This window comes from Pleurodeles waltl, chromosome 1_2, assembly GCF_031143425.1.
Source record: "Pleurodeles waltl isolate 20211129_DDA chromosome 1_2, aPleWal1.hap1.20221129, whole genome shotgun sequence".
Taxonomy (NCBI): domain Eukaryota; kingdom Metazoa; phylum Chordata; class Amphibia; order Caudata; family Salamandridae; genus Pleurodeles; species Pleurodeles waltl.
The window spans coordinates 1,173,230,745-1,173,250,381 of record NC_090437.1 but is presented as its reverse complement, the minus strand read 5'-3'; the positions used below and the strand labels follow the sequence as shown (position 1 = coordinate 1,173,250,381).

The window sequence follows — 19,637 nt, the reverse complement described above, 5'->3', positions numbered from 1 at the left end:
AGTACAGAGGCACCTGGAACCCTCTGGAAAATTGAGCAAGTAGAGTATCACCTATCACAAGGGTGGCAAGACATGCAGAGACCGAAATTAACTTGAGGCCTGGTGGCCTGGTGGCTGAAGCATGTGAAGGCATGCGATGCTGCCCCACCAGTGTGGAAGTAGCGTAGGAGTACGCTGAAGGGTAGAAAAGAGTCAGCCTTGGTGGCCTTAATACTTGGGCTCTATGATCCTGAGAAGATCAACAGCTCAAAAAAGTGGAGCATTGCTGCAGACTTGATTTATACTGAGGCCTCACTGACATAGTCTGATGCATAGAAGCAAGTCCAGCAGCAACAGGGGCTTGGTCTCACGGTGCAGTGCTGTCTGGCATGTGGCATGGAACACTAGAGTGAAAGCCCAAAAGAGGCCCCGAATGAGGGGGTGCAACATTGCTCCCAGCGATGGGTGGGGTCCCTGAAGGACAACTTAGAGAAACAGTCATGACAAAAGTGATCTTCTTCCTGAGAAGCATTAATAGGTGTGAAGTGAGGAGGCCCACACCAGAACAAAGGCAGGTACCACAAAAGAGAGTGGCCAGATTTTTGCCTTAGTTATAGACATGAATATTCCTATCATGGGCTCTACATAAGCAAGATAAACTCTGAGGAGGGATCCACCCAATGTTCTCTAAATGTTTATCTAGCTGGATTTGGACCTCCATCAGGCCACCCTTTGATATTTGCACCTGCACAGTCTCAAAGCATTGCAGCAGACTCTGGGTGCAGAGACCTGGGCAATAGTGGGAATAACCACAAACAAGAAAGGAGTTGAAAGGAAGAGGCAGTAGGTAGAAGAGGTGGACAGGTAAATCAGATTTATCATCAGCAGCAAGGAGGCAGAAGGAGATTATAATATCAGTAGGGGAGGTTGAAAATAAACACTAATATGTGTCTCATACAAATTGGGTGAGCTCACAGCAGTGGGACCGATCACCATGGCAAGAGTAAACATGTGCCATCTGTAAAGGACATACTAATAAAGCTGGATCAAATTAAAGGAGACACACAAGAGAAAGGGTCGAGAGACAGTGAAGCCTGGGATAGTAACACATCTGCGACATGATAATCAGGGACTTTTTAGACTCCCTTTTCTAAGGATTGAAAGATGACATATCCTACCTAACATACTGACCAAAAGTGGGAATTGAAGGATGTGAACAAAGACACCTCTGAACTTGAAGAAAGGGAGCTGGGGCAGATGCAGCTAACAACAGATTTTTGGAAAACGAGAATTTGAGCCGGAGGGTAGTTTCATCGAAAGAGGAGTGCATTATTTTTCAAGAGAAATCTGAAGATGTATAAAATCAGTTTAACTGAAACATTTGTAGTCATAAGGGATGTTTCCTAAGGGTCAAAATGAGATCATGTTGCAAATTATATGTATAATGAGAAGATTATCCCCTGTTGAGTGAATACTTGTCATTTTGCACCATGCAGAAAGTATTCATTGATAGGAACTCTTGCTATAGCGTGGTCGTGTTTTGCTTACATTTTCAAATGTTTTATTTGACACCGATTGAACTCTGTCTTGTGTTTCAGTTACTGTTCTCAAGTTCATTTCATAGTGCCTTGTAAGCCAATAAACACTTTTTTCAAAACTTTTCTTGTGCAAGTAACTATAGCTGAAATGCCAAAATATACACATTTACCATAGACATTTGCAGAAACTGATTAATGGAAGAAGCCTGGGCTTGGTTACTGAGCAGGTATTGGATCCACAAAGTTCTAATTTTGTGAGCATTTACATACAATCCCAAAATACAAATGTAATTGCACTCCAAGGAATATTGGAGTAAGTGGGATCAACTTTGGTTGAATTATCTTGGACGGACTATGTGTTGGGGCAGCATGGGTACTGGTGATACTGTTTGACTTGCATAGATGTCTCTTACTACTCATGGGGGTTTTTGAGAATCTTAAAAGAGTTGGAAATCTAATCAGATCATAGAAGCCCTACAATGAGGAGAAATAGAAATGTGAATATGTCTTTTAGTCAGCCTTATTTATGCAGGTGGCCTTTTGTATTTATTAGTGTTTTTTATTGCCTGGCTAATATGTGTTTGGACTTAGCCTTCTGAAGCACAGCCAACCCGTGGTGTTCCCATGGGAGATGTAACCCGAATGGGGCCGGAAGCTTCTTTTACTTGCCACATAGGGGTTATCAGGTCACTCCTACGGAGGTCCTAACTTGGGTTCTAATGCATGACTCTACATCAATAAACTAATAACCCTAAATTAATGCATTTACCTTGATTTCAAATTTGAATTCAGGGACCAGGACTCGCAGTGGCATAACAAAACTGGAGTGTGCCTCCCTGAAAAGAACATAGTGAGGGCCCCCTCCGGATTCCAGGCGGGTCATTTTAGATAAATTCGAGATTTGGGCCTTATCCGCTGCTTTCCTTTCACCGCTACAATACGGCTTTATATCTAAATTGGGGACAGTGGAATCTAACGCTCATTTGAGGGAAGTATGTGAAAGCCAGGAGAGGTTTGCTTCATATGGCATTTATGGAACTCCCCTGTGCTTTTGACCTTGTGGGCAGGGATACGTTATGGGTCTTAAAGGATCAGGCAGGGATCGATCTTTCTTTTGTGGATTTAGTGCAACACCTTCATACTGGTACAACTACTAAGGGGCATTATACTCTTTCTGGTGATTGTACAGAATCAATTGGGGTATCCAGAGGAGTGAGACGGGACGATATACTTGCTCCTTTTTTATTTTCATTATATATTAACTCCTTAGGTCCCTTTTTAGAATTATACAGTCCAGGCATTCCCCGATTCGGCACACAGGCCATCCCAGTTCTTCTTTATTCAGATGATGCTGTTCTTTTGATGTTAACCGCCAACTACCTCCAAGAATTGTTAAATGGGTTTTATGACTTTGGCCCTCATTCTGACCCTGGCGGTCAAAGACCGCCAGGGCGGAGGACCGCGGGAGCACCGCCGACAGGCCGGCGGTGCTCCAATGGGGATTCCGACCGCGGCGGTAAAGCCGCGGTCGGACCGGCACCACTGGCGGGCTCCCGCCAGTGTACCGCCGCCCCATTGAATCCTCCACGGCGGCGCAGCTTGCTGCACCGCCGCGGGGATTCCGACCCCCCCTACCGCCATCCAGATCCCGGCGGTCCGACCGCCGGGATCCGGATGGCGGTAGGGGGGGGTCGCGGGGCCCCTGGGGGCCCCTGCAGTGCCCATGCCACTGGCATGGGCATTGCAGGGGCCCCCGTAAGAGGGCCCCTACATGTATTTCACTGTCTGCTGCGCAGACAGTGAAATACGCGACGGGTGCAACTGCACCCGTCGCACAGCTTCCACTCCGCCGGCTCGATTCCGAGCCGGCTTCATCGTGGAAGCCTCTTTCCCGCTGGGCTGGCGGGCGGTCTGAAGGCGACCGCCCGCCAGCCCAGCGGGAAAGTCAGAATTACCGCCGCGGTCTTTCGACCGCGGAACGGTAACCTGACGGCGGGACTTTGGCGGGCGGCCTCCGCCGCCCGCCAAGGTCAGAATGAGGGCCTTTATGTCTAAAGTAAAAAGTAAGGTCAATTTTCAGAAATCGTTTATTATGACCTGCGGCCCAAAAGCAACCAAAATCAAGGCCTTCTCCATTGGAGGGACCAAGTTAATGAAGGTCCCATCCTTTTGTTACCTGGGTATTCTGTTTGTTGCTCATGGGTCTTGGGAGAGGCAGATTGCCCAACAAACACTCAAAATGGGGGCAGCCTCTGAAGCCCTAATTAGATTTGCTGGTCGTCTTGACCACAAACCTACTATGGTATTAGTCCAGGTGTACAGGAGTAAATGCTTCTTGCTTGGGGTGTATGGTGCTGGGGCGTGGGGTTGTATATCACTGGGGTGAGTGCAAGCAGTCAAGAATAAATTTCTATGTCGACTGCTAGCACTGCCACAAAGTACTGAAAGCTTTATTCTTCATCTAGAATCAGGTATGGCCTATATCGAGGATTTGGCACCCCAAAGGCTAATTTTTTGCGGTTAGTATTAACAGACTGCCTAAATCTGGATAATTGGCATACTATACCATGGTTGGTATATGTATGAAACCTCTTTTATAACCTCGATCTAAAGGCGGTTTTTGATCTTGTTGCGAAGATATGCCTCCTGCTAAAAGAATGTGTTGAAAGGCGTTATTTGTATTATGCTGAAGAAGGGTGCATCACTAGGGCCCTAAGTATGGTCTCAGTGCTGAAGTTTATGCAACTTGACAATATCTCACGGGCAAACATGTACCTGTTATGGTTATCTAATCCCCAGCACAGTTTTTATGTGACAAGGCTGAGTCGCAACTTAATTAATCATTTAGTTGCCTTTCCAGTGGCTGGTTCAAGAGAAACTATGTGCATCAGATGCCCCTCTGACAGTGTTTCAGCTCAATCCACGAGGCACTTTATGCTGTTCTGTAAATTGTATTCTGAGCCTCGAGGTCGCTTTCTTCGGCCCATTTAAAAAAGTATGTACTTTACGTCTCGCATAAATGGCCTGAGGTATTTGCAATCTACTGTTACACCAGAAGTCTGTTATGGCATTGTGAACTTTATTAGGGTTGCCTTAAAATCACAAAAGCTATATGGTTACAGGGGTCTGAATGTTTAGTCAGTATCCAAAATTCATACATTTAAGGCAAATGTTTTTAATATTTAAATATTGTGTTTTAACGCATTTTCTTTAAACGATGATGATGATTCCTTAGCGTGTTGTCAGTTCTATGGGCTGTACTGTTTATGCACTTTTATGTGGGAAGCCCTGTTCGCCTTATGGTATACTAGGATAGTCTAGTTTTATTGATTAATATGTATAATAATGGCTGTTTTTTAAAAATTGTTTTATGTTTTTAGTATCCTGCTCTTCATTATTTATGAATATGTTGTTGTTTTTGCACTTTTATGGCGCAATTGGGGCCGAAAAAAGTTATTTTGATGATGATGATATAGGTCATACCTTATAATTTGTGATTCCGTAAGGTATGTTTCAGTGGTTTCCAACCACAATTGCTGTTGCCTGCAATTGATAGGTTACCAACACCTCAGAGGAAGTGATAATCCATTTGCAAACAGGTAATGGTCCCCAATGAGCCCCTTCCCCTTTATGAAAGTCAGAAAAATACATTTTTTAGGAGTAAGCAGTGATCTCGTGGACAACTGCTTACTCCTAAAAAAGGATTTTGAAGTGTTTTATTTTTTTTAATCCATCCTGATTGCTTTATTTAACCTACCACACTAATAATACTCATGAGGTTGGTAGAATTGAGCCTGACTACAGTGTGGTATTTTCTGAACCGACATAATAATTACCTGTGTCAGTTCGCAAAATACCAATACACTTGTTGAAAGTTAGTGCGACCAGGTTAACCAAATGCTTTAGGACAGGATGCCCCTAATACCTAGGTAAAAACAAGCTTCTTAATTCAAGTAAACAGATTTGACATACGATTTGTATTAAATATGCTACCACAAGGTGTCAGTGTAGATATCCCTTTGGCATAATGTAACCGCGCTTACTTACTGCCAGGGTGTTTTCTTTTGACAGCTGCCAGAAAGCATTGTTGTAAAAAACAAATGAAGAATCCACAGTGACATCTTATTAACTTGTTAGTGATGCAGTTAAATTTAGTTTGAGGGTAAAACACTGAAACAACATAAAATGTTTTGCTTTTTTCATTATTTTTATTTTATTTTTGCAGGCACCCTTTTCCTGCTGGTGATCGAGTGACCTTCAATGGGAAAGAATGCATTTGCCAAAAATGTTTCGTACCCTCAACCAGCGGCAGTGGAAATATCCCAGTCCAGGGTCTGAGAAGTAAGGGGGCACACATTCCATTCCACGTTCATTGGTAGAATCCTGAAAGTAAAAGTTGCTTTAGTATAAACGATAAAAGAGTATTCTATATCGAAATGGTGCACTAACTTATCATTTTCAGATAACAAAAATGACCTTACTGCAGATTTTTCTTTACTGAAAATGCATGCTTTAGGCAGTAGGGGATATGCGGGTATTTCACTATTTAACTTAATTTTAAGTGGCTGATACTGCAATGGCGCTTCTTTTTAGAAGTTGAGACCGAGTTGCTGTAGAAAGGAAAACGTGTTATTCAATCAAATACGAGAGGTAATGCAAACTACACTGCACAACATATTTAGGAGATTTCATTCATTACAGTGTAAGATGCAAGATGTAACTGAGCTGAGTTTTGTACCAAGTGTCAGTCTTCCAGGGCACGTGGCTTGACTTGACATCTGCGTTTTACACTGTGGGCCTGGCTTTGATCATTCCAGTGGATTAAAAAGACCAAAAAACTAAGTCAGTATGTCACTGAAGTCATCACTCAGTATAAATTAATGTCACCGGATTCAGCACCCATGGGAACAAATTTCACCTGCAGAAGATATTAGGAAAGTGTTCGCCAAAGGGCAATGAAGAGACTGTGAAATAAGGTCTAGCCTTTGAGACAAATTAGCTGTCTCTTCAGAGGACTGTCTTTCTCAAAATTGTATATATAATATAAATACGTAGAGGGGCTTTTATTCAGTAGGCTTCATCCATTGCACTGCTAAATTGTCATTCACACTTTACCTCTGCCCACCACAGTCAGCCTACTTTACTCATTGGCTGACTTCACTTTCAGTATCTGCAAAAAAAGTGTGCACATCGCTACCTAAAAAGAGTTCCTTTCTCTTTAGTGACAAAGTTGGTTCAAAGTGTGCTTTTTATATTTTTTTATATTATTTTAAATACTAAGGGCCTCATTAGAAGTGTGGTGGTCCTAGGTCTGTGTTGACGGTCGGACCTTCGCACTTCAGAAGACTCCTCAAGACCTGGCTCTTCGAGCAGTAGCAGTCTAACCCCCCCCCCCCCCGCCTCAGCGCCTTGGAACCCTAACAGGTAAGCAGCGCGCTCTATAAATATCTGTGATTGATTGATTGATTAATCAGGCGGTTCAACTGCCCAATTATGACCCCAGTGGGCGGACCTGCCAGGGGACTGCAGCCCCCGCCGGGAAAACTTTTCCTGACAGGCTGAAGACAGTTTTGGTTGTCTGCCAGGGCGGCGCTGAACTCAGTGCCGCCTGGCTGATTACAGCCTTGTTCTCTGCCATCCTTTTCATGGCAGTTTCCCCACCAAGAAAAGACTGGCTGAGAACAAGTGCAACATTCTATGGCATGGGCAGTGCAGGGACCCCCCTGCCTTGCACCCTTGGAATGCTTTGCAGACAGTGCGCATTCCAAGGGTGTTGGACAGCTCCCTCTGTGCTGCGATATGGCACTCAGCTCCCTTGGGAGCCAATTGCTATATCGTAATATGCTCAGGGGGATGGTGGTGGCATCCTCACCACGAGTTTGTCGGTCCCGTAGTGGTACAGCAAAAGTCGCAATGAGGGGCTGAATATTTATTTTGCCTGACCTACCGATCTTCTGTTAGATAGTGATTTATTTTCCATCTCCTTTTTATAGTTGCTATTATAAAGTGTTTAAATAACATTGTAAAATTGTAGCTGCCTGCAATATGAGTGCTTAGTTGGATCCTGATTTCATCTTGTTTCCTTCACAAACAATGATAATAGTAAAATGCATGGTGCAACTTGCAACTGAAAGGCTTATTAGTTAAAAAACATAACCAGTAAAACAGCCACATAAGTGATTTAAAAAAAAAGTAAGATGTTTATTCTAAGAGTATGGCACCAAGTTTTGGTGGTGGCATATTTTCTTTATATCTTTTTGTTCTTTTGGTACTGGCTTGCAATAAATATTAAAGCAAATAACTATTACACTGTCTTTCCAAGGCCACACCTATCCGCTCTGCCAATGCTTGTAACAAATGTGCATGCAAGCTTACTAAAGACTAATGTAAAATAAGTCTTGCGCTATTACCAGAGGTGACAGTGCACATCTCTTTTTGTGAAGCCACCAAAGAGCTAACTTTAGCTGTAAAAAGCAAATGTTGTATCAAATTGCATTTCTCTCCGTCATTTAGTTGCAGAGCATAGAAGAACCACATAGGTTCCATACAGGTGCGTATCCTTGACAAAGTGTGACAGGGTCCGCCCGCTTCTAACAATAGATGAGGCCCCAAAAATAATGAATAAATGACCCACTAAGAAAAGTTATCAATATGGGTTGTATGTATGTCATGTGATGCGTCTCTAAACCAGAGGAAAAGCAGAATTAGAAAATGAAACAGATTGTCCTGTTTACTTTGAATTATAAACCATTACTTTATGAAAAGCGTGAAGCCATTTAGTGGCTGCAAACTCTGCGATTCGCTGAAAACAGGGTTTGCAACCCCTAAGTGCCTTTTAGGAATGTACTAAACCCATTTTCCAACAGGTTACCTAAACATAACATTGTTCTAGAAGGTCATAATGAATCTCTGTTTGGAAAGAGCATGTTTAGGGCACCCCTTCTAAATAGCTATTCAGTACAGTATGTGTCAATGTTTTGTAACCAAAATCCTGTCACAAACATTTACATTTTACTGGCTCCCAACATGGGGTGGTAAGCCATTCGCAGAAGGGGAAGTGGTCCCACAAGGACCGCTTTCTCTTAGTGAATGTAAAACAACATAGGGTATTAGGTAGTGGCACAGGGAGTCACTGTCTACTCTCAAACTTTTAAAAAGTTTATTTTTTTAGGGAAAATGGACTACATTTTATAAAAAACATTCTATGGGTAATCCATTTGCCAAAGAAGTCACTGAATTAGGGTCTTTCTGTGGCATGTTTGAGGCAGATCAATCATACTGGTCATGCTAGGTCTGGAATATATTGCAACATGGGCTCATTTTAAACAGCTTTCTGATTTGGGATGTTCTATACCCAATTAAACATTCCCCAAGTCATTGAACATCAGACACAGCAACGTCGAATTAATAACTGGAAAATATATTGATTTATTGATGTTGATTTTTTATGTGAAAATAATGCATAGTTTATCATACTATAAACTCTAGTTCTTGCCCATAAAAATAACAGAGACACAAGCCACCCTGCAGTTGTGAGAAGGACTATACTGAAGGAATTACATCACTAGTCTCTGCAAAAAAATGGCATCTTTTCCACATACCAACACAACCTGCTTTGAAACCACAAAAACTAACTTAGGCAAATAGCCATTTTCATTAAAGGATATAACTGACTGTACCAAATTGCTTATGAGATATTTAAATCAGATTGACATTTGCTTACAGGATCCTGAACTCAGGATGCTTTAAGTGTCTATCTTAACAATAGCTTCAGGGAAATGGTTCTTAAGAGGAAATAATTATTTCAAGTTCTCAGTCCTGTTCTACTCCTTCTACTCCTAAAACATAAGCGTAAGCGTGAGTTCCCAAATTTTGAAATGCTTAATGTCAGTTAGCAAATGTGGGAGTACAGTTTAGAAAAAACTAAAAAATGCTTTTGTGTCTCCAAAGGTTACATGATGCACTATTTCAACAATTGTAAATTTGCTTACTGCATGTATATAGGACAATGTGAAAGTCAAACATTTTATGTGGACATCAAGATTCCCCTTATTAAAAAGTGTATCATGGAACATCGTAAAACAATTGTAAATTGTGGTTTCGCTTCCCAGAAGCACTTATCTACCATGACACAAATGACAGTAAAGAACCCAAAATGATATTTATATGAAATGAGCAAGTTCTCTTAACTCTTAACTAAAGTTGGAGGAAACTCTATTTTAAGCTAAAATGGGAAAGAGTAAGCTTATTAGATACTTAAAATTGTCAAAAATAGACTGAAACATAGACAATGTTATGTGAGTGTTTTTAGATGATTAATCCCATGCACACCAGTATATTCATATACCATGTTGTAAGCATGCAAACTCTTCACTGTTGCCCAAAAACAGCACCCACTACATATGCTACTAATATTTCATACATTCAAGATAAATATAGTAGAAGATGGAGTTTGGACAAAATATTGTTGTAAAATATTGGGAGACATAAATATTGGAAAATAAATACTGTGGCACACAAATATTGTGATGCACATATATAGTGGACAAGAACATAATTTTTTAGGTAATATCGTAAATATTATTGACATTTTTAATATTGTTTTCACTAATATAGTGGTTAAAAATAATTCTTGAATTATTTTATTGTGTTTTAGTTGATATATTAATCTTATGTTACTATTAAATAAATATTATTCATTGTTTTTTAAATATAGCTGGTCATTTTAAGTAGTTTAGAATTTTTGTTATTAATTTCTAATAGTAATTCGTAGTGTGATAGTGGGTTGTTGCATTTGTAGGCAGAGTCGGAAGTTAATTAGGTAATAAATAATAATGAATTATTCAATACAATTTATTTAATAATTTGTTTGATATTTATTTTTTAATTTATACTATATTGATGTATTTTGGTTATATATTTTTTGCAAGCTATTTTGTAGAGCTTTAAAGAGTGAAAAGGTAATTAGGTAATGGTTATCAATTAATTATTAATATTTAATAAATTAATTGATTTTTAATTATTTAATTTATGTAAAACTGATGTGTTTTACTTCTATTTTTGTTCCAGGCTGCTATGTCTGTAGGAGGTAGGGTGGGAAGTTAATTAAGTAATAATTACTTAATAATGTATTATTATTTGGTAATTAATAATTTAATCCATTTTTAATTATATAAAATATGTAATACTGATACTGATTTTTTCACTAATATTTTAGGTGTGGGATCGTAGGGTTGGAATGTATTGATGTAATAATTAACTATTAATTATTTGTAAATTAATTATTTAAATGCATTTCAAATTTGAACATTCTGGAATATTTATTTTATTTCATTTTACTTTAGTTGTGGGATGCTAGGTTTGTAGGGGGTCTAGGGTGGGACATTAATTAAGTAGTAATTAGCAATTGTTTATTAATAGATAATTTTTTTTTTTTTTTTAAATATGTAAGTTATAAAATATTTATTGTTTTAACAATGTAAGTATTCTACAAGTACAAATAAACCCATGATATTATATATATATATACCTACTTGTTAAATACTTACATTTCATATTAAAGGCTTTTGTTGTAAAAGCTTATTCGTTGTAATAAATGCCGATGTAAAATCCTTCAATTGTAAAGATATTTTCGTTATGACGTTTCGGTTATAAACCCATTCATTGTAATAGCATTCGGTATTCCTTAATGAATACTAGAACAAAGAATTCTACAGAAGATTTTATGTCTTTTTTCATTAATGCCATTACTAAAATACCTCTGGTGAACTGAAGGTCTTGCAGACTGGGAGATATTGTTTTGCCCCTTTGCAGAGGCATATCTGGCAATAGTGCCACAGGTGCTGTTGTACTGTGGCACCTGGATCTGAGAAGCCTAATCGCCCAACTTATAGCTGTTCAACAAACAGATCTGGAGGTAGGAAACCCATTTTCTTTGCTTTCTTTAGGGCCTAGGACACCATTGTTACCAGAGACAATCTTGCATAGTTCAGTGATAGTAGAGATGCTGTAATTTTAAAAAGATAGAGCATGTGGCTGGGATACTTGCATCCTAGAGTTTAAACAGACTGGAGCCTAAGTGGTCGGAACAGGTCTTGATCTAGAACAGGACTGTAATTGAAAATTCTGCCAGAAAAACAGGACCACTGTCCAATGTTAAAGAAAATGCATGTTGGATTTCCTGCTGAATGAGTTTTCTCCATCAGAGTCCATTATGAAGTGGCATCAGTTCCACCGGAAATGTTGGTAGGGTGGCTTTCCCAATCTATGACAACTGGTCCATATTTTCTAGTGACATTAACACTGTAAAAGACTGTTATGCGCATTATGGTAATCCGTCAAGGAACACAGGGTGTTGGTACAATGATGGGAAACCCCAAGCATGTTAGAGCTGGGATGCGATTCCTGAGAATGTGCCTCCCGTACTGTGGTGGTACTTTCCCAGGGGTCATAAAGGTTGCAGGAACTCCAGCATCCACCTCTGATGTGATGTTTTTTCTGCCCTCTGTTTCTCCTTAAAGAGAATATTCTCATGTCACAGATCATCACTTCAGGAAAAAACATTACAATATGGAGTAGATTTCACCGCTATTGCAGCAGAGACAATGCCTCTGACCAAGTTAGACGTAAACTCATGGTGCAGCATATGTTCAATTAATGTGTGATGTTTAGGTGTGTGTTTCTTCATCTGTCTCTAGCCCTCTTGCTTCCACAACAACCTAAATCCTATGCATTTCTTCATGTTGTTGGTAAATGTAACTTAATAAGGAGTTGACATCATGCAGTATCTGTAGGTCATCTAAAATTGATACAGGGGATCACCATCCAGAATACTCAGTCACAAGAGGCCTTGACCTCTGCTCATTTGGGGGGTATGGCGGAGTGGAGGGACTGTCCACCTTATTGTGATGTCTCTGCTTGCCTGGTGTGATTCTCACTACCTTCTCAGCAACCACTTGTGTTGCAGTAGCCATGAAGACCGAAGAGTTTGGTGAGTGGGCTCCATGTTGTTTTGTTTTGCAAACTTTGGGCCTCATTATGAGTCTGGTGGTCAGACAAGCCGGCTGGCAGCCTCCCCACCAGTCCCATTACAAGGTTTCCACTGAGCTGACCAGTGGAAACCAAGGTTTCTGCCGGTCAGCCAAGGGGAAACTGTGCGGTGGCATTGGTCTCTGCTCCACATGGAGCCGAGGTGAATGCCATTGCACATTGGGGCCCCCGAGTGCCATTCGAATGCGCAGACAGTGTGCATTCTGATGGTGCTGGGTAGGGGGACCCCCTACACTGCCCAGGCCATCAGCATGGGCAGTGTAGGGGCTCCCCTATGGCTCCTGGCACTGGTGTTCTGCCAGCCTTTCCATGGGAGGCTGGAGGAAAGCTGAGTTGTAATCAGCCAAGCTCCACCAACACAACATCGGAAACCATGTTACTGGTGGGAACGGCGGTCTTCAGGTGGGTCTGCCCACGAGGTTTGTAATATGGCGGTTGGACCACCAGAGTTGCAGTGGTCCGACTATCACCACGAGGCTGGCGGTCTTTGGACCTCCAGCCTCCTAATGAGGCCCTTTTTTGTTTTTCAAAAATAAAATGCCTCAGTGAGAGTTTGCTACTGAAAAACCAAACATGTCCCCTTACACTAGAGAGTTTTCTCTCTGCTTGGTTGATCATTGTTTTATCTACTTACCCATGTGTGACATGCCCCTCAAGGTGATCCCTGGCATGAAAATATAGTGAAGCTCACCATGTCATTAATAATGCAGGACGACCATTGCATGAAAAGACAGATTGAGGGTTTCTACTAGTGGAGCCTGCAAGTCCCCACCAGTGAAAACCCTGTGATTCCTGCAACAGGAGTTGGCACCCAGAGGGTATATATTGCCCATTGTACTTAGGCCCATAGACAATTTCACAGACCACAAACTCTACATTGCAGTGGCCTACAATATATGTTTTACTTCAATTTCTCCAATTGTTTTCTATCTTTTTCAGATTGTGGTGGTTGTGCCCTTGAGATCAAGAATGGCCAGTCTTTGGTTGCCCTGGACAAACACTGGCATTTGAGCTGTTTTAAATGTAAGGCATGTGACACACTACTGAATGCAGAATACATCAGCAAGTGAGTTGAACAGTAAAACCTGAAACAGATTTTGTTTTCATATTATGCTGTTCTGTTTATTACCATTGAGCTGTTATAAAAATGCATTCCACTGCACTAGAAGCCTTCAATTTCAATTAGGTTCACTTCTTATTTGTGGCATCTCTCAAGCAGAATCAGCAGTAGATTCAGTGCTGATTCAGCATGCAACTTATTGATCAGAATAGAAATATGTGTTAGAACTGCTATATAAACAATCGAGGGATAGAATTGTGGTATCAGAAATTCAGCAGGGCAGGCATCGCTTACTATAAGGTTAGTGAAACACCATCACCACTGGAATATTACTGACAATAATCGAGTGAATCCAAAACGTTTTTGATAAAATGTTGTTAGGTGTTGCTGGGTAGTTCAAAGATTTTGAAGTTTTGTGTGGAGTAAGAAATGTACTTTAATGCCAGATCACAAACCACTTGTTAATATTCTTTAAGAAAATGTTCCAATATACCATACTCTAAAATGTCCAGTATTAAGCTCTAAATTATCGTAGCATACCATTAAAGAGATTCAAATTCAGGAGGAGAAAAATGTGGACAGACTGTCTTTGTAGATGCCTTTTCAGGTTGAAGAAAAGAGGAGAGAAACAAGTATTAAGAGTGTTTGGTTGCTCTTGTTGATGTAATAGGTTCACGTGGTGTGTCAGAAGAAGAGTAGTGTTAATAACAAAGAAATGGACAAAGAACTTACCTAAGTAAGAAAGTATGTGATCCAAGGTTGGCTATGTGAAACAGCTATTCAAGTTGAAGTCAAGGCCTACACGAAAGATGCAGATGGAAAATGGCAAAATGTTGATGTATGGTGACAAACTTATTCCTCTATAAGAACAAAGGGAATAGCCAGAGAGAGAAAAGCCCCAAATTTTAACCACATCACTCATATTAACGAGCAAGCAAATAAGGCAAGCTAGGCTGGCACTCATTTATGGGGGTTTGCTCCTCTGGAAGGAAACCTGAAAACAGGTGGCCAGTTGGTGCATTTTACACCTCAATTATTAATGAATTTTGCCAATAAGGTGGATGTTCTCTAGGACATTCTGTTTGGATTTTCATAAAATAAATTAATTAATCAAGGTCGTATACTGTGGTTGACCATCATCAGAGATGTTTAGTGGTCACTCCTTCCAGTTAAAACTTTAAAAAATTGAACTGTATTGTGTTTACAGAACAATTTTCAAAACAAAACTTCTTCCTTGTATCTATAATTCTTTTTCTCTGAACTTCTGTTCATCTATTTCTTCATTACTTTTAACTTTCTTTCTATCTTTCTTTTTCTTTAGTTTGTTCTTTCTAACTTCCTTTCCTTCTTTCATATCTTCTTTATTTCCATCTTTTCCTTCTTTCTTTGTATCCTCTTTCTATGCTTATAGTCCCTTTACGGTCTGATTTTCTTTCCTTTTGTTCCTTCATCTTTGTTTCCTCTTCTGCATCCTTCTGTATTTTGCTATCTTTCCTTCCTTCTCTTTGTCATTCATTCATTTCTTCCTTCCCTCACCCTCTTTTTTATCTTTTATTTAGTTCTCGCTATCCTTATTCATGCTTTTATCTGTCTTTCCTCTCAATCCTTCCTTCTTATTTTCCTTTCTTCCTGTCATCCATCCATCTGTCTCCCAACTATTTATTTCTTCTATTTTTGTTCCTTCATTCCATTGAAAAATACATTCATCAATCACCCATCCTACCATTCTTCTTTCTCCTCATCAATCCATTCATCCATCCATCTTCCCTTCTCTCCATCCATCCACCCATCCTTTCTTCCTTTCTTCTCTCCATCATCTAGCCTTCCACCCATCCTTCCTCCTCCCATCCACCCATACTGCCTTCTGTCCTTCCATGTAGCTTTCTTTAGCTACATCCACCAATCTCTTTACCCTCTCTCCATGTATTCATCTCTACATCCGCTCATCTCTCCATCCTGCTCTCACTCCTTCGCTCCCTTTCTATAGTGCTTACCTGTTCCATTAGTTCTCCAACCCTGTGGCTCCATCGTAATATACTGTTATAATATTTATGAGCTGCTATTTGTAGGTAAGCATCTCCAAAGTCAAATAAAGAACAATTTAAATGCTGTATTACAAAGACCCTCCCCGGGACACCCTCTCTTTCTTAAACTGGTAAATTGAGACAGAAAATAATCCAGTATAATTGAGAAGTTAAGAAGACTAGGAGCTCTAAAGTGGCAAGTATGCACAGAAGATAATCTTTAATGCACAAATTAATTGCAGAAGTCCCTATGATTCATCTGCTCATTAGTTTTTATAGCTATACATAAATGTGACCTTATGTTGCAGTATATCGGACTTCTGCAGATGCCTATTTATTTTCAGATGTCATGTTAGTTGGTTCTTACTAGCTGTTTATATATTTTTGCGTTCACGAAAGGAGATGTTTATGTATCTATGATTATATGGGATATTAGTATAGCGCAAACCTGTTTGAAAAGACAAGAAGATATGTACAGGGACAAAGGTAGGCATACGGTCATGGAGTGAAAGGAGTGGTAGCTGTTTAACTAGTTATTACAGCATTGTGATGTAGTGTTCTTTAAAGAGTTGGGTCTTCAACTCTTCCTTAAATTTGGAACAGCATTTGGGAGATCCTTAAGGATATGAAGATGTTGTTCCAGATCCTGGGTGCATTGGCTGAAAGGGCCTGCTACCTTGTTAATTTAAGTGTGGACATTGGTCATGGTGGCTTTGTAAATGATGCAGCTGGTTTTGAAAATGGTGTCTGCTGACAAGGGGAGCCAATGGTGTTTCAAGAGGATGGGGATAATATGAGTTCTGGCCCTAGATGAGACATGCTTCAGTGGGTAGGATTTTCTTAAGATGTGACAGTGTGGAATCTGGTAAGCCATGGAGCAGGTCAGTCAGTGAAAAAGGCATGTTTATGTAGACCTTGGTCTTTAAACAACATAAAACAGCGCAGGAGTTAATCATCATAAAACATATGTACAAATAAAATCTTGTGTAATTTATATATAAGTAATCATGACAATAATCATCACAATACATATGAGTACGAATAAAATCTCATCATACCATTTCTAAGACAAATCAAACATTCACTCATTAGAATAGCTAAAAACCAAATTAAAAAATGTAAATTCTAATAATCTAATAAAACCCCTTTAGCGGCAACCACAAATCTGACTAAGACACAAGTCACATCCAAATATCACACATCTTTTAAAAGTGCCACTACTTGCACACGATTTGGATGCCTGGTACACTTTACACGAAAAGCACAGGTACATTTATCAAATGCATCCATCATTGCCATTTTTACTTTGTTACTTCTGTGGTACAGATTAATAACGGTTCTCAACCTTAACAATTCAGATCTGAACCGATGGTTTGGTAGTGAATCCACGTAGGGTAACCACTCCTCATTTTGCCATGAGCTAAAAACCAAATTAAAAAGGGTAAACTTCTAATAATCTAATAAAGCCCACTTAGCTGCAGCCACAGATCTCCTTAAGGCCCAAGTCACATCCAAATATTGCATATCTTTTAAAAGTGCCACTGCTTGCACACTGTAGGAAAGTCCTCCTTTTTGCCCTGGTCACCCCCAAACGTTTTGGACAGGTATTGGTGGTTACTGACTCTTGGCTGTGCCCTGGGTACTGCTTACCAGTCCCAGGGCCAGTGCTCTGTGTAAAGTGAATATGCAAATTAGGCTAATTATAATTGGCAAAGTTAACCTACCTATAAGTCCCTAGTATATGTTAGGGCATGGAGGTTTAGGGACCCCAGCATAGGTAGTGCCCCCATAGGTGCACTGCTGAGGTGCCCAGTGTCATTTTAAAGGCAGGCCTGCCTTGCTGGCTGCTTTTAAATTAAAGTTACATGCAAATTCGACTTTGGAATTAAAAGTAGCTCCAAAGTCTTAAACTACCTTATTTTTACACATAAGTCACCCCAAAGGTGTGCCCTATGTGCCCCTAGGGCTGGGTGCCATGTAACTATAAGCAGGGACCTTATAAAAATAGTTTTATAAGCCCTGGTGAGGTAAAACAGCCAAATTCGTTTTTCCCTCAATGGGGAGACTTTATTTTAATTTTAAAAGTCCCCTTCAGTAACAGATTCCAGAAGTTTGGTATCAAATTAATTGTTATAATAAACCCCACAACTTCCAGTTGTTGGATTTAATATAACTTGTTCAGGTAAAGAGTTTTAAACTTTACCTGAAATGTTGCCAACTTCAGCCTTGCAGTGTTTTTGCTGCTGTGCTCTGATTGGCCAGCTTCTGACAGCCTGGCCAGGCTTGATGAGGTGTGAAGTGGCCTGGCTTCACACAACGAGATGTGCCTGTGGGGGGAGATCTCCCTTCAGCAGATGGTGAGGCAGGAAGGGGTAGGGCTGCCAAACTGGTCTTCAAAGGCAGAGAAGGACATTTGGAGCAACCCAGCAACACCCCCACATCCTGCAAACCCAGACAATTAGGTGCCCCCTTGATTAGATTAGGAGAGGGCAGGAGAGGGGTGTGTTTGGTGGGTGGGCTCAGCCAGATATAACCTCCAAAAATCACTTTCAGCCATGATGGATTTTTGAGGAACGTTGCTTCCTGGGACTGATTTTTGCCACACTTCCCAGGAAGTGGTCATCACAGAGGGAAGGACCCTGCCCCTGATTGGATAACCAGTACCCCCCTGTTTTTCACCCAGGAGCAGGGATAAAACTGGCAGACCCTCCCACACCTCAGATCCCCATCAGATTCCAACAAGGAAGAACTACAGGAGAAGAAGGACTGCCCTGCTGGACCCCTGGCCTGCACCTCGACCCTGCATTCTCTTGGTTTAATTTACTGAGACCTAACTGGACCTAAGTAGAGGTTAGTGGCCTATTGCTAAGTGTAGGTACCTACCTGCCCTTACCAATAGCCCATTTTCCAACACACACGATCTTGGACGCCATATTTTTTGGAAAAAAAACATCAAAATAGTTTTCCGAAGGGTATGAACTTTTCAACAATTCAAGAGGATATGGAGACTGTCACACTTTACTCGCAAACCACAGATATATTTAGCAAATGCATCCATCATTGCCATTTTTACCTCGTTACTGCCATGGCACAGATTAATACGGGTTCTCAACCTTAGCAATTCAGATCTGAACCTACGGTTTGGTAGTGAATCCAAGAATAAATTGGACTGAAGGCTTCCCCCTTTAAATACTGCATATCATGTTCTCTAGCTTTATTCTTTGTTAAAATGTAGAGTTTGCATTCCGTTGTATCTGTTTGCAGATTCTGAAAGCCTATACTTAGACCCAGTACCCTACATATTTTCTCTAGGTTTTTCCTGACGCCCTTAGCCAACTTCAGTTTGTTCTACGTAATCACATTTTTACATAACAATGATAACTTATGGATATCTCCTGAGTTGAGATGCAGACAAAATCTAACGGCCTCAGCAAATGCCAGATAGCTCCATTATGTTATTCCTATTGCCTGAGACACTGAAGACCTCGACAGTGATAGCAGGCTTTTCAACATTTCCCCTCTTCATATTCCTTTTGCCGCTTAGGCTGAGCAACTCGGCTCCATACTGGAATTGAGGGTGGATCATGGCTGAATACGCCATTATTAAAGGTATTAGGGACATATCTCCATAATTTCTGTTACATTTTATCAGACCACTTACTGATGCTAAGGCTCCAGCTTTGAGTGATTCGGTATGATTGTTCCACAGTAAACTCATCTCGAACCATACCCATAGGTACTTATGTTTATTAAAGGTTTCTAACTTTGTGGGTTCTAAGTACCATCCAAAGTTTGCAGTTTTTTTTGCTGAAGCCCATCACCATAGTCTAATCCATGTTTACCACTAACTTATTATTATTGTAGTTTTCCACAAAAGTATTCAGTTTCCTTTGTAAACCTATTTCAGTCAGATCCATAATGACGATATTATCCACATTTAGGAGGCATGCTATATGTTTGCCATCCATTTTGGAGCTGATGCCCTTT

General features: G+C 40.4%; 1 protein-coding gene across 9 annotated transcripts in view; it reads left to right on the top strand.

Annotated features, from left to right (window-relative positions):
* ABLIM2 (actin binding LIM protein family member 2) overlaps positions 1-19,637 on the top strand; it is a 714,445-nt gene that overhangs the window by 368,163 nt on the left and 326,645 nt on the right. For all 9 annotated transcript variants that reach the window (XM_069203370.1, XM_069203322.1, XM_069203330.1 and 6 more), the window contains exons 4-5: positions 5,743-5,858; positions 13,506-13,632. In XM_069203370.1, the coding sequence (XP_069059471.1) occupies positions 5,743-5,858; positions 13,506-13,632 (243 nt within the window). The remainder of the gene's footprint in view (positions 1-5,742; positions 5,859-13,505; positions 13,633-19,637) is intronic.